This window comes from Chiloscyllium plagiosum, unplaced genomic scaffold, assembly GCF_037043375.1.
Source record: "Chiloscyllium plagiosum isolate Xiang-an unplaced genomic scaffold, Cpla_swu_hap1 HiC_scaffold_1, whole genome shotgun sequence".
Taxonomy (NCBI): domain Eukaryota; kingdom Metazoa; phylum Chordata; class Chondrichthyes; order Orectolobiformes; family Hemiscylliidae; genus Chiloscyllium; species Chiloscyllium plagiosum.
In genome coordinates, this window is record NW_028270139.1 from 21992866 (window position 1) to 22015517 (window position 22652).

General features: G+C 41.8%; 1 protein-coding gene across 5 annotated transcripts in view; it reads left to right on the forward strand.

Moving 5' to 3' along the window:
- Nucleotides 1-22652, forward strand: part of LOC122553760 (protein transport protein Sec24B-like) — a 131644-nt gene that overhangs the window by 14589 nt on the left and 94403 nt on the right. For 2 of the 5 annotated variants that reach the window (XM_043698051.2, XM_043698070.2), the window contains exons 2-4: nucleotides 586-691; nucleotides 15923-16642; nucleotides 22464-22625. In XM_043698051.2, coding sequence (XP_043553986.1) covers nucleotides 15946-16642; nucleotides 22464-22625 — 859 coding nt within the window. In that variant the 5' untranslated portion in view covers nucleotides 586-691; nucleotides 15923-15945. The remainder of the gene's footprint in view (nucleotides 1-585; nucleotides 692-15922; nucleotides 16643-22463; nucleotides 22626-22652) is intronic. The other 3 variants (XM_087980220.1, XM_043698078.2, XM_043698060.2) reach the window with 2 other exon arrangements.

Consider the following 22652-nt stretch of genomic DNA (forward strand, 5'->3'; position numbering starts at 1 on the left):
TGACACAGACCAGGAGAAAAGAACCAAGAGACGAGTTTGCTAGAATATAAGTATTTTATTCCCCGCAGTGTCGCCTCAACCAGGTCTCGTACTTACAACGGGTCTGGTTTATACTCACTCTACATGTTACCGGAACTGGGAGCCGTCAGTTCTCGTAGAGCGGTTGCCAACAACCCACGCTCGGCGGTTAAACGTAACCCGGAGCAGACTCTACCGAACTGGGGACTTTCCCAGCTTATATACTCTTTCGAGATCTAAACATTCATGCGAACAACAGGGCAAGACTAAGCAACACCTTCCATTCCGGTAACATATTCATGCGAACAACAGGGCAAGATTAAGCAACACCTTCCATTCCGGTAACATATTCATGCGAACAACAGGGCAAGACTAAGCAACACCTTCCATTCCGGTAACATATTCATAATAAGATTCACACATGTATTGGGACATAATTTTAACCCTTTCACCACACCTGTGCTTTTGTAATGTTCACAGCTGAAAGGCCAGGCTCTATAACCAGTGTAAACCTGGGATTATTCCTCTGTCATATGGTGAACCTCTCCTATCTTGTCTTTTGTTCAGGTGATCCCAGTATCAGCTTTGCACCCGCTGAAAAGGGGTGGAGAGTTGCTTCGTTTTGAGAGCTTGTCCAGCGATATATGACTACTTGAAGGCTTCTCATTTGAAAGTGAGTGAAAAAATGGTTTAGATCTGATGCCTAAGTAAGGAAACATAGTGGCTCAGTAATTTTGCGCTATAGTGTTCTAACAAAATATAAACAATTCAAAGTCTACAATCAGAAGAACAAAATCTTCGTAGCTTGATTTTTGTTTTAAAATTAGCTCAATTTATCCATTAGCCAAGCTGGATCTATTGTGTAGATCCCCCAATCAGCTTCCAGTATACACTGATGTAGACCCGTACACCACAGAAACAGATCCTTTGGTCCAACTTGTCTGTGCCAACCAGACATCCCAATCTGACCTAGTCCCCTTTCCCTTTCATGTACCCATTCAGTTGCCTTTTAGATGTTGTAATTGTATCTGCCTCCAACATTCCCTCTGGCAGCTCATTCCATTCATGTGCTCTATCCTTCTCCTCCTGCACCACTCCCCCCCCCCCCCCCCCCCCCCCATCCTAATCATGGAAAAGGTTGCCTCTCAGGTCTATTTTAAATCTTTCCCCTCTCACTTTATACCTATGCCCTCTAGTGTTTGGACTCCCCTGCCCTGGGGAAAAAAAGACTTTGGCTATTCACCCTATCCTTGCTCCTCATGATTTTATAAACCTCTATAAAGTCATCTGATTAATTCCAGCTGGGGCAACTGTTTAGTTGCTGCAAGTGGTCTCAGCATCCCAAGGTTAAGGAAGGGAACGTTGTCCAGAGTTCATTCACCTGATCAATCTGTTCCAACAGAAGTGTACACGCATGATCGTCTGGTGAAGACAGGTAGCTGCAGTAGCTCCGTGATGGTTGCATAACCTGATATTCCCAATCATACCTCATGCTTGAATGTGGTACCTCAGGGCAAGTGTACTTGGGCAAGGAGCCAACACCTTGGAAAAGAGAACATTATTGAAGGAAAGAAAATGATGAATAATGCCATAAGAGAAGAACTAAGCCATTCAGGCCATTGAGTCTGCTCTGCTATTCAATCAATTTGATCTCATTCTCCTGTCTTCTCCCTGTAACCTTTGATTCCCTTACTGATTAAGAACCTATTCATCTCAGTCTTAAACACACTCAATGACTTGACTTCCACAGCCATCTGAGGCAATGAGTTCCACAGATTCACCATTCTCTGGCTGAAGAAATTTCTCTGTCTCTTAGTTCTAAAGGATCGTTCCTTCACTCTGAGGGGTGTACCCTTGGGTCCTAGTCTCTCTTACTAGTGGAAACAGCTTCCCCATGTCCATTCTATGCAGGCCTTTCAATATTCTATAAATTTTAATCTGATCCTCTTTCATCCTTCTAACCTATGTCAAGTACAGACCCACAGTCCTCACCTACTCCTTGCATGACAAGCCCTCAGGCCCAAGATCATTCTTGTAAACCTCCTCTGGAACCCCTCCAACATCAACACATCATTCCTTAGATATGGAACCTAAAACTATTCATAATATTCCAAATGAGGTCTGACCAGAGCCTTTTGCAGCCTCAGCAATACATTTCTGCTCTTGTATTCTAGCCCTGTTGTGGTGAATGTTAACATTGCATTTGCCTTCCTAACTGACAATTGAATCAGCATGTTAACCTTCAGAGAATCCTGACCCAGAACTCCCAAGTCCCCTTTTGCTTTAGATTTCTGATGCCTTTCCCCTGTTTAGAAAATAGTCTATGTCTGTATTCTCCCTATCAAAGTGCATAACTGTACACTTTCCCATATTAATTCCAGCTGCTACTTCTTTACCTCCTGTCCTAGCCTTTCCAAGTCCTTATCTAGTCTCTCCACTTCCTCAGCAATATCTGTCCCTCCACCTACCTTTGTTGCATCTGCAAACTTAGCAACAATGCTCTCAGTTTCTTCATCCAGATCACTAATATACAGCATGGATAGTTGTCCCAACACTGATGCCTGTGGAACTCACTAGTCACTATCTGCAATCATGAAAAAGACTCTTCTTTTGCTACTCTCTGCCAGTCAGTTAATCCTCCATCCATGCCAATATCTTGCCCCTAATGCCATGGGCTCTTATGTAGCTGTCCCCTGTGCAGTACCTTGTCAAAGAGCTTCTGGAAATCCAAATAGATCATATCCATTGGCTCTCCTTTGACTAACTTGCCTATTACCACTGCCAAAGAGCTCTAACAGATTTGTCAGACATGACCTCCCCTTGACGAGGCTGTGCTGACACCATCCTATCTTTCCACGCGCGTCCATGTATTCAGTGATCTCATCCTTATTAATGATCACTCAAATCTACCCAATAACTGAGGCCAAACTTAACGGCATTTGCTTTTCTGTCTTCTTCTTCCCTCCCTCCTTTAAACAGGGGTGTTACATCAGCCAGTTACCAGTCCTCTGGGACCTTTCCTGACTCCAGTGATTCCTGAAAGATTGCCACAGTCTCCCCTGCTATCTCCTTCGGAACCCTTGCATGTAATCCATCTTGTATGGATGATTTATCCACCTTCAAACCTTTTGGTTTTTCCAACACCTTCGCATTAGTGATGGCAACTTCACTCACCTGTGCCTCCTAATTCTTTCGAAGTTCTGGTATGTCTTCCACTGCGAAAACTAATGCAAAGAACCTATTCACTTCTCTTGTCATTCCTTTGTTTCCCTGTGGCTATTTCTCTAGCCTTGTTTTCCAGCAGTCCATTGTCCACTGTTGTCTTTCTCTTGTCTTTTTGAAGATCTATAAAAGGCTCTTGCAATTTTATTTTATAATACTAGTTACCTTGCCCTCATGTTTCATCATACACTGCTTGCATTTAAGTACAACAAACAGAGATCTATGTTGACTGCCTCCCTTCTCATTGTTGTCCCTACCATCTGCTGTGCCTGAAGTTAGATTCCTGACTGTTTCCATAATAGAATTATGACATCCGTTGTGGCTAAAGGCTCCAAAGCTCCTATTTCAATTTACAATGGAGGAACTGGATTAATGAATAAACTGGAATCTTGTTGCTGTTGTAAACACCATAAATTAACGAAAGGCTACCTATAACACTGGCATCTATGTTGCAATGGTGAAATTTTCCAAGTAGGTTATGTCCACAAAAAAAAGTGGACAGAACCTGGCTTGGAAAATTCAGCCAATTACCATCCCCTTAGACTGCTTTCTGTCATCAGCAAAGTGACGGAAGGTGTCATTGACCACGCTCAGTTTTGGTTCTGCCTGATCGCTTGGCTCCAGACTTCATTGCAGCCTTACAAAAGTGTTGAATTCCACAACTGAATTCCACAGTTGAATGACATCACAAGTTCTAAAAAGAAACATTGTAAGATAGCAGACGATAGGAGACATCCCTCCCAGATTGTCTCAACGCCTTCTTTGCTGGCTTTGAGCAGAATTTCGGCGGAGAGGTAACACCTTTTCCGTAAGTCCTGACAAACCTATGCCAAAGTCATTGCATCAGAGGTCAGATCAATTTTCCTTTGTGTGAATTGTAGGAAAGCGATGGGGCCAGGCAGAGTACTCAGCCGCATAATCAGAGCATGTGCAAATCAACTGGCAGAGGTCTTCTCGGACATCTTCAACCTATCCCACCAGCAGGCCACTGTCCTCGCCTGTTTCAAGAGGGCCAATATCATCCCTGTGCCTAAGAAGGCTCATGCAGCATGTCTCAATTACTACCGTCCAGTGATCATAAAGTGCTTTGAAAGGATGGTCATGGCATTAATCAACTCCAGCCTCCCCACTATTCTTGACCCACTCCAATTTGCCTAATCGACCAACAGATCCACGTCAGATGCCATATCACTTGACACCAAGAACAACTACGTAAGACTCCTACTCATTGACTACAGTTCAGCCTTCAACACTATTTTCCCCTCAAGACTGATTACTAAACTTAGTGATCTCAAACGAAGCCCCACTCTCTGGAACTGGATCCTCCGTTTCCTGACCCACAGGCCACAATCAGTGAAGATTGGGAATATTATTTCATCCTACTAACACTCAACACTGGAGCCCCCCAGGGGTGCGTACTCAGCCCCCTACTGTACTCGCTATATACACATGACTGTGTCGCCAAATACCAGGCTGTGTCGCCATTTACAAGTTTGCTGATAGTCGGTTGAATTTCAGATAACGACAAAACAGGCTACAGATGAGACTGGAAGGCCTGGAAAAATGGTGCACTAAGAACAACCTCACTCTCAATGCCGGCAAAACCAAGGAACTCATTACTGACTTTTGTCGGGATGTTACTCATGCCCCCCTACACATTAACAGCACAGAGGTGGAACGCGAGGAGAGTATCAAGCTCCTGGGAGTGGTCATCCAAAACAAGCTTGCTTGGACTCTTCATGTGGATGCATTAGTTACAAAGGCCCAACACGTCTCCTCTTCCTCAGGCAGCTGAGGAAATTTGGCATGACGGTGAATACCCTTGCCAACTTTTATAGAGCATTCTGTCTGGATGTATCACTGCCTGTATGGTAACTATACCATTCAAGATCTGAGACAGTTACAGAGAGTGGTGAACTGGGTCCGGACAATCACAAAGGCCGACCTCCCATCTACAGAATCCATCTACCAGGCCCGTTATCAAGGAAAGGCCGCCAGCATTCTCGAAGATCCATCCCACCCTGGCAATGCTTTTCTACAACCTCTACCATCAGGGAGAAGGTACAGAAGCCTGAATCTGCACCAGCCGGTTTCAAAACAGTTTCTACCCTACTGTTGTTACAATACTGAATGGACCCTCAAACTCTTAACATTCACCTGTACCTGTGTTTTTGTTTTGCCACTATTTACCTATTATTTACTATCTGTGCTATTTAACTCTGTGGTCTGCTTTTCACTGTGCCTCGGTACACGTGTCAGTAAATCCAATTCAATTCAATTCAACTGAGCTGATCGTTACTGCCCTTGATATTATGGCAGCTTCTGACCAAGTGTGGCTTCAAGGAGCCCAAACAAAACTGTGGTCACCCCTGGAGCAGATGGGACTTGAACCTGGATCTCCTAACTAATAGGTGCGGACTGTGCCACTGGAATCCTCTGAGTTCCTACGGATAGTGTTTTAGGTCCAACCATCTTCAGCTACTTCATCATTGATCTTCCTTAAATCATAAAGTCTGATCTGAGAATGTCTGCTGTACAACATTTTGTTCCATTTGCAACTCCTAAGATACTGAAGCAGTCAGGGTCGATATACAGCGAGATCTGGCAACATTCAGGATTGGGGTAAGTGACATTCATCTCTCAAAATTGCCAGTCAAAGACCATCTCCAACAAGAGAGATTTGAACCACATCCTTTTGACATTCCCTGTATTATCATTGCTAAATCCCCGACGAAATCATCCCTGGGGGCAGGTGTTGCCATTGACCAGAAACAGAACTGGACTAACCATATGAATACTGTGCAGAGAAGAGCAGGTCAGAGTCCAAGACTCAGCACTGAGTAACTCACCTGACTCCCTAAGCTTGTCCACCATCTACAAAGCACAATCTTGAGTATGACTGAATACTGTCCAGTTGCTTTCTGAAAGAAGGAATACAGCTCAGAATTCTCAAGAAGCTCGAAAACATCCAGATAAAAAACAGCCCACTTGATCAGAAGCATACACACTGACTTTAATATTCACTCCCTCTGCTACTGACTTGGAGTGGCAACCTCTACAAGATGCACTGCAACAACGCAAATCTGTATTGATAGCACCTTCTAAACTCTCAACTTTGACACTTGGGACAAGGACAAAACTTTATGGAAACATCATCACCAGCTGCATACTGTTTTTCAATTCATGCCATCCTTGACTTGGACGTATATCACTGTTCTTTCATGGTCACTAGACCAAAATTCAGGCACTTCTTTCCACATTGGTACAGGTCTGCCTGTAGTCCTGTTGAGCAGCTCAAAACGTTGTCTCAGCAGCATCTTCTCAAAGGCCAAAATATGTTGGCCTTGACAGTGACACCCATGTTCTGTGAAAGAATAAAAACTCTTTTTGTTAAAAGGCTGTTCGAGAGAACTAGCCTTTATTGGTGCATTTCCAAATTTGGGATCTAGCCATGACTTCTGAGTTGTTTTTGTTGCCACAATGGAAGACAGTGACAAATGCAGTCAGCAAATCTCTTTTTCCACCACCCAAATTTGCACTTGACTGATCTTGATGTCTTCCACCAATAACAAACCTCAATAATCACTTTATAGTGTTTTTGCTCAGTCAGAAACACTTGCACATTTGAATAGGCAGATTGAGGGTTCAAGCTGTATTCCATCAAAGCATCATGTGGGCTGACACTTAAGCACAATATTGGGAGATTGCTGAATTGTCAGAAGCATAATCTTTCATGTAGGGTGTTAGCAGAAGTTCTGTCTCCTATTCAGGTGGGCTAAAGGTTCATATTTCAGTAATTGAAGAAGAGTCACTGCCAATATCCCTTCCATAATTATCATCAAAATCATGCATCTGACTTGCAGTTTGGGTGACCTTTGTGCAAATTAGATGACCACAGTTTTTCTATCTAACAGTGATTAAAATGCTTTGGGACTTCTTAACAACTGTGCAAGTTGTTTTGTACTGTGATTCTATGTTGAGTACAGAAATTAGTTGAGAGAAAATGTGGTAAAATAAGTCAACCTTTCCAATGCTGTAAGTACGTTTATTTCAAAGTGAAACATATGCTGACAGGCTGATCTTCAGTGTCCACATAGACACATTTTCGAGCCCATATATTATGTCCACTCTGTTCTCTGGAATTTAAAAGCTAGGTTTCTTTATACCAACATAATGGATTATGACAACAGGGAAAGATAAGACTGGAAATATTTTAAGTATTTTCTAGCACAAAAAAATGTTAGGTGGAATAACTATTATTTTAGGTAGGAGAACTTACAAAATACTCCAGCAAAGGGAAGATACCAGGATCAAGGCATCACTTAATTGTTAAAAGGAGGTTACAAATTGAAACCTTTAATCTTGTATTCACAAAGGTCATGACGCAAGAAACAGACTTCAGGGGGAGAAAAGAGATTCAGCGATAGCAATTAACTATCAATCTTAATTCTCAAATGATTGATTAGGGAGTTGTTCTGGCTTGCATCAGTTTGGCTCTGTCCATGAACTTGTTTTAAAAAAAAGTGCAATGTATGTACAAATTGCTTTTGCCTGCATAAAACAGGGTCTTGAATATTTTGTATACAGCTTCTAGCACATGCCAATGCTTCACATTGTGGGCCCAGCTGATGATCTTGGATTAGTTAGAACATGGAATTAGAACAATGCCCAGATGATTGATTTCCTCTGGCAGCAGTATATTGTGATTTCATAGTAGACTGCTATGAAATCTTCCTTGAGAGCATGAGCGAGAACTACCTATAAAATTTGAATTAGGTTCGTAAGATTTTATAACATCACTTCTTACAATCACCTAACAAGGAGAAGTATTGTTACTGATTTATCATAAATGGCTCCTGTCTAGCCTAGCTATTACAAAGTTATTGGTTTAATTTCCTAACTACTTAATCAGACACCATAGGGTAATGCACCAAAGTTATTGTTAACAACACAAATTCTTGACCTGTCACCAGGAATAACCTTACCTGTAATGTGAGCACTACCATGTCTGCAGATCATCCATCAAGTCATTTTTTTAATGTTTTACATGTGTGCTACTGATTCTAAACTATTTGTATGTTGCAATTACCTAAATTTCAAACAACAGATCACACATGAACCTGCTTCTACAGTTCTCTATTCACTTGTGGATAGCTCTGTGACAATTCTATCTCTAATTTTCTTAATCCACATTTCATATTTCTGCTTAATTTTGACAGCTTCCAATATCCTCAATCCTATCTTGATTGTTTCAGGGTTGGTTTCTATGTGATCTATTTCAATGACTTCATCATTTTAAAATGTTCTGTCACATCTCTGGACACATTAACTATGCATTTCCAAATGTTAATTAAGTAAGTCGCCATTGGTTGCACTCTTACTGATATCTCAATGTCAGGCTACATATATCTTGTGATGAATCGTTGTTGGAATTTCAGATAATCTTACCTGAAAGTCTGGTGGTAAATGTTAAGGGGTGGCATCTGTCTCAAAATCTTTGCCTTTTTTCCCTTGAATGGTCAGGTTGTGGTTTGTTTTTTTAAATGTTCCTGGGCAAAGGATGCAAACACCTCCAAGAGATACTTATCAATTAGTCTCATCTATACCTTCCTTTAATGAGACTTTACATTAATACCAGGTTTGAAAAATCACCAATCAATAGAATCTATCAATCACAGTTTGGATTGGTTTTCCATTCTGTATCTTCTATTGTAAGTGGAGCATCCCCATTGAAAACTATTTGGCCTTGTTTGAAAGCCTGGAGGACATTTTCTGTCCAATCCAATCTTTAAAACAAATTCAAATGTTCCTACTTAATTTCAATCGGTCACTTCTTTTGTTCTTCAGTTTAATAATCTTTTTACAATATTTATAAAAAGTCACTGTTAAATCATCTCTGATATTTTATTTCAAAGTTACCTCAAACTCAAGTTTCTTGATCCAGCAATTATTGTCAACGTTCAATTTATTTTCCCTAAACTTTTCTTCCCTGAAACATCAGAACCAACCTGACTTCTTTATGTTTGTTTCTTTTAAATGAAAATTTGATTATCTTCATAAATTTCAGGCAAAGTTTCCCTTCTCGAGTGCCTAGAATGATCACTCCCATTCATTTATTCCATCAGTTCCTGTCTCAGACACAATGATGTGTAGGCTTGGTTTTACTTGGTATTTTTGCATTAGAGGCAAAACTGCATGCAGTTAATTTGGTATCTTTCATAGCTTCTGTCTTTAAACACTTTGTCTTCGAAGATCACTAATGGCCTGAAAGGTTAAGGGCAAGTCTTTGAAATCTGAAGCCTCAGTTCAAATTATCCCTGTGCTATAGCACTTGACGTCTCCATTTAATATTTTAAATTCTTAGTGCAGCTAAGATTTGGCAGCTTTATCAGAATTCTTGCAGACTGTGGAAAGTCATCATCTCTATTTTTTAAGAGAGAAATAGAGTCCATTGTGACCTTGCTGAAGAGTGTAAAGTGTTTAGAAAAGATATAAATTGAATTTCGACCAGATGTCTGAGTCAACATAATTTCAAGGCTAAAAGATCTTTTTTTTTCTTTTCTTTTTGAAATGCTCTTCAGTACAGAGAAGTACATATGAATCTGTGATAAGTACATTTTAATGAAAACAAAATAATAACAGCATTTTTAACTTAAAATAATGCATTTTTCAATCCCAGTTAGGGGTGTGCAATCTTTTATCAAAATGGGCACATTAAACAGTCACATTCACACTCTCACTTTCGTGAATCTTGTAAACTTTCACACATTCTCTCCCTTTCTTGCAAACTGAAATTTCATAAAAAAGTCAGGTTTACTGTCACTTGGTAATTTTAATGTTTATTTCAGCACATAATTAGCAGAAATTTGAATGAAACAAACATTTGTTTGCAGCTCTTTTCCGCATCCTCAAACCAGTCTTGCAATGTCTGGTGTTTATGAACAATTTTCTGCTTTAAATTCATTGGTGGTTTGAATGTATAGTATCATCTCAGCTGAGTAAGAGTAGTGAGCATGTATCAGTCAGTCTGTTGGTATCTTCAGGTCTAGCCTCGTTTCTTCTGCAATTTTTTTTTCATTCCAAATATATCTGGCACAGACTTGAGAACTTGTACCTCTGAGTCATCAAAGTTTGTCCTCCTTTGGGGATCATGAAGGATGGTGATGGAAGAACCAGATTCAACAATAGATTATCTTCAAAAGGTCTCCCACCATCTTTGTAGTGGAAAAGTGGAGGGGAGGAGACCTGATGCACAGCAGCAACCAACTCTAGCACTGATTAACATGGTATTGTTGCTACAACTATCCTCTCCAGCCTCTGCTCAGCAGGGTTGGCACCTCCCTGACTCAATGTGAGCAGAAAAGCAAGTCTCACCGTTCCTGTCAACTTCCACAATATATTCATGAGAGCATTCACTGATTGGGGTTCAGGCAATTGCAATTAAAACAATACAAAGGGCTAACCTTTCAACACAGATTTAGTGTGAACTTTATATGTACACCTTCAGTAGTTGCAATCTTAGTTTTAATGGGTGTTTTGAGCAATTCTGGTATTGATCTACTCCCAAGCAGATCCTGATGCAGTTCATCCCAAGCCCTGCTTTCTGTGATGTAGGTATCTAGTTCTCCAAGGGCTAAAGGTTGTAAGTATTTGAGAAAGAGAGTCCAAATCAAGCATGAGGCATTATTTCCAGAGAGATAGAATTGAATAAAAAGTTTAGGCTTAATTTGTATTGCACCTTGGATGGACCGCACAAATACTGTGTGCCATTTTGGTCACTATGGTACAGAGAATATATAATCGGTTCTGTTATAATTCACATTACTTCAACATGAATTGGCAATAATGCGATTGAAGAATTTAGACCATTATTTATAGAGCACAAACTTTCCTTACCTGTATTGACTAAAATGCGATTCCGATCCCAATAGTTTAAATGGTGCTGCTATTATACGATTTTCTTATAATGCGGGATCGCACTGGAATGAAAATATCAAGATATATCAGAACAGACTGTACTGATACTGGAGAAGATGTGGAGATGATTTGCAAAGATGGTACCAGAAATGTATGGGTCTACATATCAGGCAATGATTGGCAGACTGGGTCTATTCTCTCTTGGAAAACAATGAAATTGAAGAGTGAAATATTAGAGGTTTTTTAAAACTATAAGAAGTTTAGATAGAGATGGAACAAATGTATCGTCTTGTGGGGAAACAGCACGACTATTCAGGCTATCGGTAGTCACTGAGAAATCCAACTCAGGAGAAACTTATTTATGTAGAGTGATAAGAGTATGTGGAACTTGCTACCAGAAAGAGTGACTAAAGTGAATAGCATTTGAGAGGAAGCTCAACAAGCTTTTAAAGGAGACGGAATGGGTTTGGTGATTGTTGATTTCAATAAGAAAAGATGGGAGGAGAGTCTGCAGTCATTGTTTTTACCGAGAGTATAAACCCTAGCAAGGACTGTTTGGCCTGACTGATCTGATTCTGTGGCTTGTGTCCTCTTCTAACTCTATGTAAAAATTCTCTGGACATCTTTCGCCCCAGGTAAGCTGATTTGCTAAGACAGGCTATCTATCTATCAACTACTCCAGTGAACCGTCAACACTGTTATACTTCTGGCTTCGCTCAATTTTGTTTTGTCCTTTCTGATCAAATAACTTTCATTCTCTACAAACCAAATAAATCATGGCTTCTAACTCCTACCTCTGTTTTTCTTACTTCAGAACACTGAAACATTTTAATCTGTAGTAACAGACTAATCAAAACAGTTGGAGTCACAAGTGGCTTAAAGTAGTTTTTGAGAAGCAACAGTTCAAATATAGCACAAGCAGATTAAACATAGTGAATACATGACCTGAGACTGCTATGAGCATCTATTGATCACAAATTGGGCACAGAAGGGCCTGCTTTCTAATGCCTGCGTAATGACCCCTACCACAACTTTAGGCTGACATTAAACTTAAGCTGGAAATCCTAAAGAGCCTTCTCCCTTTGCCTGTGCTTTTTGCTTCTTGAGTTTTTTAATATATGTTTTCAAACAACATGTTCAGACAAGCTATAACACTAATATGGCACAGGTGGATTTTGAATTGGTCTTCTGGCAAAGATGTAGGGACACTACCACATTGTCACAAGAACCCTACTGTTTCTTTATATACTTTATTTTTAGGGCCTGGAGGGTATTTCATATCAATCATTCATTCAGTTACATCTGTACATTTATTAAAGGGCAGGTACAGGTAGTTCTCCTATAACTGAGTTGTCACGATCCTGTGTGATGCCATGTTATGGAAAATCATACAATAGAAAGGAAAGGGCCTATGGGAAAAATAGGGTTCTGGGCGAACCAGCAAAAATACCAGTAAAAATTGAAACAAAAACAGTAGTTAGCCTAACACAAACTTGCGCACAGTCCAAATATAGTACTGTATGGTGCAATTCATCAGAATCTTCAGCTGATTACTCTCGATTGGCATCTATACCAGCTGGCTGCACTACATTCTAACCAGTCTTCTGATCCCATCCAATGATAACACTGCACAAGTCAGATCCCAGAATGAAACCTGCCTTGATAGATCAAGGGCTGAATCTTAATTTCTTTCAGTAAGTGTCAGTTTTGTCAAAATATTTGGAGGATTTCACATCATGATGCTTGGGGATGTCTATCACCTTATTTTACATAACCCGCCTGATTTATTACCTACCCCACCCTTTGGTGACCCTCTGACACATTCTAGCACCATCATATTGTGTGCCACTTCCAAAGCAACTCTCCATGTCCTGGATATCCCAGAATTGACCAAAATCTGTGGTGCAGCACCATTTTTAAAACAATATTGTGCGCTCAGACAAGAGCTGTCAGTCTGGAGCTGCCATGCATGGTTCCTGACATTTGCCCTGGACGTGGCAGACAGTGGAAAATTGGTGCCTCTGTTTGTGGGTAGGGACATGGAGATGCTGGGGATGGGTTGTGCAGAGGTAGGACATTCCTTTTCTCCCAGGCCAACAGAGGATACCATTCTACTGGAACCATGCCAACCTGGATCATGCTTACCATCCAGGCCAGTGCTGTCTCAACCATCTGAAGGAATGCACACAATGTAGGAAGAAGATCAATGACCTTCTCCACTCTGCCAGTGAAATTGCCACCGTCTTCTCATTGATACCTAACACTCACTCTGTCTCTGCTACTGAACCCACCATTTCCTGCAACATCTTCCCCATTCCCATCCTCACTGACATCTGACCCCGACTAACCCTGAATCTCTTCTGCACAGCTGACTCACCCCCTCGGACATCTCTGCAAATGTACCAGAAGTAAGTCTGCCACCCACTTCTCTTTCCCTCGCCCACTATATGCAGAGTTTCCTGACTCTGACCACCCTGAGCAGCTGACTGACCATGTCCAGGCTCCTGTACTGGTATTTTTTTTTTCATGGTTGATTAGCATAGTGATTAGTCACTGAAACAGATTCCCGTGAGTTTGCAGAAATTCTTTAGCATTTAAACATATTTTTAAATGAAAAGACAGAAAAAAAGCTCTTAATTGAAATGACAAAGCCAAGTTTCAAACTGCTCTTCAACGCTATCCTTTTACTGATAGTCAATTCCATTGAAATTTTACACTCATCTCAATTTTAAATTTTTAATGTAACAGATTGCTCCCAGCTTCTTGTCCTCAGGCTGTAGAACCATTTTCACAATGCTTTTTCCAAGTCCACTAGCACAAACATTTCACAATACTTTACGCAAAGCTCTTCACGAGAAAGCACACAAGCCACGTGATGCCAACGCAGAGTCCACTGCGACATCTAGTGCCCGGGGTCAGAATCACATAACAGCGAACAGGTGTTCGCTTTATCAAAAAAATGTCGGCAATTCACAAATCACATTACAGAGAAACCGCGTTTAATAAACAAGTGTTTTAGGAGAACTACCTGTACCCAAAATGTTACCTCTTCCATCTCCTATCTGTGGTCATCCTTCTGCATAGTGGGTCAGTGGTTAGCACCACTGTCTCTCAGCGCCAGGGACCCGGGTTCGATTTCCATCACGGGGCACTGTCTGTGTGGAGTTTGCACATTCTCCCTGTGTCTGTGTGGGTTTCCTCCGGGTGCTCTGGCTTCCTCCCACAATCCAAAGAAGTGCAGGTCAGGTGAATTGGTTGTGCTAGATTGCCCATAGTGTTAGGTGCATTAGTCAAGGGTAAATATAGGGTAGGGGAGTCGGTCTGGGTGGGCTACTCTTTGGAGGGTTGGTGTGGACTTGTTGGGCCAAATGGCCTGTTTCCACACTGTAGGGAATCTAATCTAATCTCTTGCCAAGGTGCCATAATAACATTAGTCGGCTCGTTGATGTAATTATGGTGCATGAGATCCCACAGAAGCACCTGGGACGTCTTACAAACAGACCTGTACACTCCTGAACAGATAAAGGCTGTATACTGTCCAGCTTCTTTATTAGCTCTGGCAGATTGCTATGCAATCCTTTTTGATGAGGAAGAGAGTTAGTAGGGGCTGTTACAATAAAATGCAGTTTATTTCATAATATTTTATAAAGTCATTATGTAGCCCTTGAGATCAGAATCATGTCTTAAATTTAGTAGTAGGACTAAGGTCAGAAGTCAAGAGATAGATGTAAAAACATGATGGAAATCTGAAACAAAAATAAAATCTGCTGCAGAAACTGAGCAGATCTGGCAGCACCTGCAGAGAGAGAAAAGCAAAATTAATATTTCAAGTTCAATAATTTGTCTTCAGAAATGATACAACAGATAGATAGTGCCAGACCTGCTGAGTTTCTCCAGCATCCAGCGTATTTTGTTTTCAGTTGTGAGATAGCTTTGCTGTAGGACCAGAATCCATCCTATTTGTTTTAGTGCTAATTGTGCCCAAGTTCTCTACAGCTTCTGCTACTGAAATTAGGTATTTGGAGTTTTAAATTTGAGATATTGCAATTGGATAGTTGCAGGGTATGGAGATTTTGAATTAATTTTAAAATTTTGTTGCATTGGTTTGGTGTCTTTTATCACTAATGTAGAGAAGAAGCAAAGACTTCTGTTACAGAATGCAATTCATAACCCTAAAACATCCCAAAGAACTACATTGTAAAGAATGTTGTGTAGACTTTAGTTCCAAATATAATGAAGAGACAAACAAATTATATGATTTCGGTGATGGTGTTTGAGGGATAAATATTGCTCAAGGCAATGTGGAGAATCCCTACCTCTCCTTGAATAGTACCATGGGAGTTTTATAAACACCAGAGGGTGCATGTATAGCCTTGGTCTAACATCTCATCCAAAGCATGACATCTCCACCAGTTCAGTGCTGATTCAGTATTGCACTGGCGTGTCAGCTGAGATAGATCATGTGCCCAAGTCTCTGGGACTTGAACTCAAAATTTTTTGATTCAAAGGCAAGAGGGCTATCCCTGTGCCACAAGCATTGGTGGCTCAGCAGCAAATTATTTTTGGAATGCAATGGTGTATAGTTAACATTTGGGAGCTGTAAACTTAGGAAGAAAAGACTCTCATGTTGGACTTATCATAGCAAAAATACAAATACACCTTTTTGATACATTTACCAAGATATGATTTCTCACAAATTAGAATTTGTAACTTAATTATTATTTCATGAACATTTGCTATAGTGATATTTCCTTTTTCTTTTCAGGCTCTACACCGAATTTATTGTCTATGCAGCAGCCTCTCTCGACTGGACATGGAGCACCTCTGCAGAACAGCAGTACTGCTCCAGAATGTCATCAGCAAGTGCCAAGTAAAGCACCACTTGCCCCCACGGCTGGACTATACAACTTTACTTATTACCAGAATAACTACCAGGCACCTGTCCACAACGTTGTCAGACCTTCTTTATGTCCTACATCCTTGGGTGCTCCTCAAGGACCTGGTCAGATGCACACTGCACTTCCCTTGGGTCCTAATTTGATCACTGCCAGCCCTCAGTTTGACCCTGCATTTGTAAGCACTCCTCTGCAAGTTGGTTATGTTCCAAATCTTGGACACTATCCTGGTCAAGTTCATTACAGTGTACCTTCTCAAAATACTACTCAGGGTATTCCCCCCAATTCTTCTAATCCTGGCTTCTCTTATCATGCAATGCCTGTTTTCAGTACCCAGTACAATACTCATTTAACCTCACAGACTATTCATCCTGCTACCAGACAGCCTTTAGTTGGTGTTTTACCCGGTCATGTGAAACCATTGCCTGAAACTGGGCAGAGACCCATTCAAGCATCGTTTCAGCCTTATCCTGCTGGCGATGCTGCTGTGTCTTGGCAACCCTTATCCAGAGCTTCGATGACAACATCAGCAGGGCCTGTTACCAATCCGCCTGTTACTGTTTCCTCTCCAAATAGCCAGACAAGTGCAGGTAGGGGATATTTTCTTTTTTTTTCCCAAGGCAGTGAATATGAAAGAAAATGCATGGTGCATGTTTGTTTGAGTTTAATCGACAGCCCTGTGTAATTTACCCTGTATTGACAAATCTATCGAGTAAACACTAAAATTTACAAATAATCTTTAGTTATTCAAGTATTTCAGGTTCATAGAATCATAGAATCTCTACAATGTGGAAACAGGCCATTTGGCCCAACAAGTCCACACCAACCCTCTGAAGAGTATCCCAACCAGAACCATTCCCCTATTAGGGGAGAAAGTGAGGTCTGCAGATGCTGGAGATCAAAGTTGAAACTTTATTGCTGGAACAGCACAGCAGGTCAGGCAGCATCCAGGGAACAGGAGATTCGACGTTTCGGGCACAGGCCCTTCTTCAGGAATGAGCAGAGAGTGTTCAGCAGGAGAAGATAAAAGGTAGGGAGGAGGGACTTGGAGGAGGGGCGTTGGAAATGTGATAGGTGGAAAGAGGTCAAGGTGAGGGTGATAGGTCGGAGTAGGATGGAGGCGGAGAGGTCAAGAAGAAGACTGCAGGTCAGGAAGGCGGTGCCGGGCTGGAGGGATCCGGCTGAGACAAGGTGGGGGGAGGGGGGATGAAGAAACTGGTGAAGTCCAAGTTCATCCCCTGCGGTTGGAGGGTTCCCAGTCGGAAGATAAGACGCTCCTCCTCCGACCGTCGGGTTGTTGTGGTTTGGCGGTGGATGAGTCCAATGACCTGCATATCCTCGGTGGAGTGGGAGGGGGAGTTGAAATGCTGTGCTACAGGTTGGTTGGGTTGGTTCGTCCGGGTGGCCCAGAGGTGCTCTCTGAATCGCTCCGCAAGTAGGCGGCCTGTCTCCCCAATATAGAGGAGGCCACACCGGCTGCAGCGGATGCAGTAGATGATGTGGGTGGAGGTGCAGGTGAATCTGTGGCGGATATGGAAGTTTCCTTTGGGGCCTTGGAGAGAAGTGAGGGGGGAGGTGTGGGCGCAAGTGTTGCACCTCCTGCGGTTGCAAGGGAAGGTGCCGGGAGTGGAGGTTGGGTCGGTGGGGGGTGTGGATCTGACAAGGGAGTCACGGAGGGAGTGGTCTCTACGGAAAGCTGATAGGGGAGGGGAGGGAAATATATCCTTGGTGCTGGGGTCTGTTTGGAGGTGGCGGAAGTGACGGCGGATGATGCGCTGTACATGGAGATTGGTGGGGTGGTAGGTGAGGACCAGTGGGGTTCTGTCCTGGTGGCGGTTGGAGGGGCGGGGCTCAAGGGCGGAGGAGCGGGAAGTGGAGGAGATGCGGTGGAGGGCACCGTCGACCACGTCGGGGGGGAAATTGCGGTCCTTGAATGATAGGGGCCTCCCCTCCCCTATCAGCTTACCGTAGAGACCACTCCCTCCGCGACTCCCTTGTCAGATCCACACCCCCCACCGACCCAACCTCCACTCCCGGCACCTTCCCTTGCAACCGCAGGAGGTGCAACACTTGCGCCCACACCTCCCCCCTCACTTCTCTCCAAGGCCCCAAAGGAAACTTCCATATCCGCCACAGATTCACCTGCACCTCCACCCACATCATCTACTGCATCCGCTGCAGCCGGTGTGGCCTCCTCTATATTGGGGAGACAGGCCGCCTACTTGCGGAGCGATTCAGAGAGCACCTCTGGGCCACCCGGACGAACCAACCCAACCACCCTGTAGCACAGCATTTCAACTCCCCCTCCCACTCCACCGAGGATATGCAGGTCATTGGACTCATCCACCGCCAAACCACAACAACGCGACGGTCGGAGGAGGAGCGTCTTATCTTCCGACTGGGAACCCTCCAACCACAGGGGATGAACTTGGGCTTCACCAGTTTCTTCATCCCCCCTCCCCCCACCTTGTCTCAGCCGAATCCCTCCAGCCCGGCACCGCCTTCCTGACCTGCAGTCTTCTTCTTGACCTCTCCGCCTCCATCCTACTCCGACCTATCACCCTCACCTTGACCTCTTTCCACCTATCACATTTCCAACGCCCCTCCTCCAAGTCCCTCCTCCCTACCTTTTATCTTCTCCTGCTGAACACTCTCTGCTCATTCCTGAAGAAGGGCCTGTGCCCGAAACGTCGAATCTCCTGTTCCCTGGATGCTGCCTGACCTGCTGTGCTGTTCCAGCAATAAAGTTTCAACCATTCCCCTATTACTCTACATTTCTCCTGACTAATCCACCCAACCTGCACATCCCTGAACATTATAGGCAATTTAGCTTGGCTAATTTTCCTACCTTAAGATTTAGAGCATTTAAAAAATGTTACATGTATCTTTATGACATTTTGAATGTCTTTTGTTTCCAATAATTACTGTAGTTCTGTTAAATTGGCATGGTGGTTCAGTGGTTAACACTGATTCCTCACAGCTCCAGGGACTTGGGTTTAATTCCAGCCTTGGGAGACTGTGTGGGGTTTGCATGTTCTGTCCATGTCTGCGTGCTTTTCTGCTGGTTGCTCCGGTTTCTGCCCACAATCCAAAGATGTGCAGATTGGGTGGATTGGCCATGCTAAATTACCCGTGGTGTTCAGGGATGTGTAGGTTAGATGCATTAACCATGAGAAATGCAGAGTTACAGAGATAGAGTTGGGGGGTGGGTCAGGATGAGATGCTCTTCGGAGAGTTGTTTTGGATTTGTTGGGTGGAATAGCCTGTTTCCATACTGAGGGGATTCTATAAAAGGTTCTATAATAAATCAGTAGCTTTGAACTAAGTTGTTTTAACAAAAAAAAAATCAAAAATACATTACAAGATCTTGTTACAATGCACTTTGTATTAAATTTTAAAACGAATAAATTGTTTTTATATAGAATATTCCTTTGTTAAATTGTTATACAATGCCTTTTGTCCGTATTCTTTTCTCATTGACAATGAAGTAGGAAACTACTTAAACCAAATTAAAGAGGAGCTAAAATAAAAGGAGTTTAACCAGGATGGTTAGATTGGACAAGCCCTGGGCTCTGGAGGGGGTCTCCTGAGCTAATATGGGTATATATACAATGCTCCCGTTCCTTTGTTTGGGAGGTTTGCGCCCATCATAGCTGTTCTGTATTTTGTGGGTTTTTTTTGCTTTTCTTTCTTTTGTTTTGGTGTTGCTTTGCACAGTGTTAGGATTCGTTTTGTATTATAGGGTAGGTTAATAGTTAGTAGACAGTAGTTGTATTGTAATTTGTGTTTTTTCTTTTTTATTATACTGATATTTGTTTGATTGTATTTTTCAATAATTTTATATGTTTGTAAAGTTTAAAAAAAATTTGCTAATAAATATATTTACAAAAAAACATGAAAGGAGAACCTTATGAGAACTACGAGCAGGAGTAGACAACTTGAGTTTGTTCTGCCATTCATTATGATCATGACTGATGTCATGTTGGCATCAACCCCAGTTTCCCTTCCCACAATTCAACTATTGCTAATTTAAAAGTCTATCTAACACTTCCTTAAATTTGCTCAATGTTGTGCTGTCCACTGCACTCTGGGGTAATAAATTGCAGCAGTACACCTTTTTGAGACAAGTAATTTCTCCTCCTCTCTCAAATTTGCTACCATTTCTCCTAAAACTGTGAGCTCGCATTATGTATTGCTCCACAACAGAAAGTTGTAAATAAGACCATAACAGAAAGGGGAGTTTTGGTTGGCTTTTAGATGTTGCGTATCTGCCTAAAACTGTCGAATAAGTGGACTAGATAGAAATTCCACACACAAACCCTGGTTCATTTCCTTTTCCCTTATTGTAGAGCTGAGGCAAAGGTCATTACTGCTATCTTGTCTAACATGTGCTAATTAAGTACAATTACTATGCTTAGCATGTGTGATCTGCCAAATTAATTATTTGTAACTTAAATAACTAATTTTAATGACTTTAACAGTCGCAAGGCCTTTGCTTTTAGCACTTCGTTTTCTCATATTTTACATTTTTATTTTACGTTTTTTATTTATGCTTGATTTTTTCTGTTGAATATTCTTCAATATTAGCTGTTTTTTTGCATTGTATGCTTGACAGAGTTATTGTTTAAAGATAAAGGCAAAAAATTTAAGTGAAAAATGAAAGGTTGATCTTTGACATTTTCAGTCCCTCTGCCTCAGCCATGCAACTAGATGCATTTTGAGCTTGGCAACCTGGCTAGCAATGATGCCCATCTACCATCAAGGGAGATAGAAAACAGGAAGCTGTAGGCCAGTTATATAACAATAAGGCATCAGTGGGAGCATGAAGGATTTCATGGTTAAGACTGTAGTAGCAAGACATGTAAAAAGTCAAAATACAATCAATGAGAGTCACGATGGTTTTGTGAAAGGGATTTGATAAATTTATTAGAAATTGTTTGTGACTGTAGCAAACTGCATAACTAAGGTGAGGAGGTATTTGTTCGCTCAGCATGTTAACCTTTGGAGTTACCTTCCACACAGAGCAGTGGAAGATGGGTCATTGTGTATATTCATGGCTGAGGTACATTTTTGGACTACATGAGAGTCCAGGGTAATGGAAGGTAGTCGGGAAAGTGGAGTTAAGGTCGCAATCAGATTAGCTATTGTTGCTTTGAATAGTGGAGTAAGCTTGCAGGGCCAAATAGCCCACTGTTGAATCTATTTTTATATTCTTAAATTATCAAGTGACAAATGCTATTGCTCTCTGACAGCTTCCATTCTTTGCTTTCTTATGGCCTGTCCCTACATTGTCCATCACTAGGAAGCATGAGAAGCATGGGTAGGCACGAGAGGAGAAATTATCAGATAAATTGAAATAATTTTAACTTTTTAATTTCACAACACAAGTTGAACATTAGGATCTATTTGAGAACAATGTATGAAAGACATTTGAAAAAGTCTAGTATTGCTTATGTAATTTCTGCAATTAAACTTTTAAAGCATTATGTGTCTCAGGGCATTAACTGAGCCTTCTTAAAGTAATGAAGGGACTCGACATGTCTGTGTAGTTAGACAGTTTGTATTACATTTGGTTGAGGAGAACCTAAAGACGTGCATCAGTTATTTAAGCAGAGAACTGGGTTCGATGTAAAAAGAGGCTGGAACCTCTGAAACAGGTTATTGTGCAGTTACTGTAGGTCTACTCTGGCAGTGCAGAAAGAAGTTGGCAATTTCCCAGCCGAGATTCAACTCATGGAATTTATGTGGGATGTTGTATGAAATTCCTCATGCTGCCTGAGGGATCCCAACCCTCATTTTTGTCACCTTCAAAATTCCCTAAATTTCCTCTCTTCCCTTTTGAATTGGTATAGTTTCCAAGCTTTTCTTGCTCATGAAAGGTGATATGGCCGCTCGTTGCTGGGTTGCAGCAGTTTAAAGATTTTCTGATCTTTAAATGCAGCAAAAATATGGAACAGATTTGACGGACCATCTGCTTATGCTGTGTGTCTTTTTTTCTCTGTTTTAGATACATTCATTCTTCACAGTAATTGAATGCAATTCATTGTACTGCTAAATGTGACTGTCTTGAATGGCATTTTAATTAAAACGTTTCATGCCGTGCCAAGAAAAATTAAAACTTTGCTTCAGTAAGGTTGGAACAATTTCCTTCTGCTCCCTGTCCCCAACCACCTTGAGCCCACCTGGGAGTCCACCATTAATATTTAAATTAGCCTAACCCACAAGATTTGCTAGAGCCCGTAATGTAGGGAGACAAGCAGTTGTGGCATATTGGAAATCGCAGCTATCATTTGATCAGTGGCCTGCTACAATTTTTGTTTTTTTTTTACAGTATTCTATTTGATTTATTACTATGTCTCGACTGGATACTCTCACACAATTGTTTGCAGTCAAACTCTGTTCTGCATTTAGGTCCACCCCTTTCAATACCCCACCAAAGTTATCTACCTGACAGAGTGAAAGTAGCAACACTTCCAGTCATTGGAGCACCTCTTGCAAGGAGGCCACCTTCCTCAGTTGATCCACCAGTATCATCCTCTGCATCACCAGCACCTGCTTCAGAAGCACAGGACGGTAAATACTGCTGCATTATCCTACTTA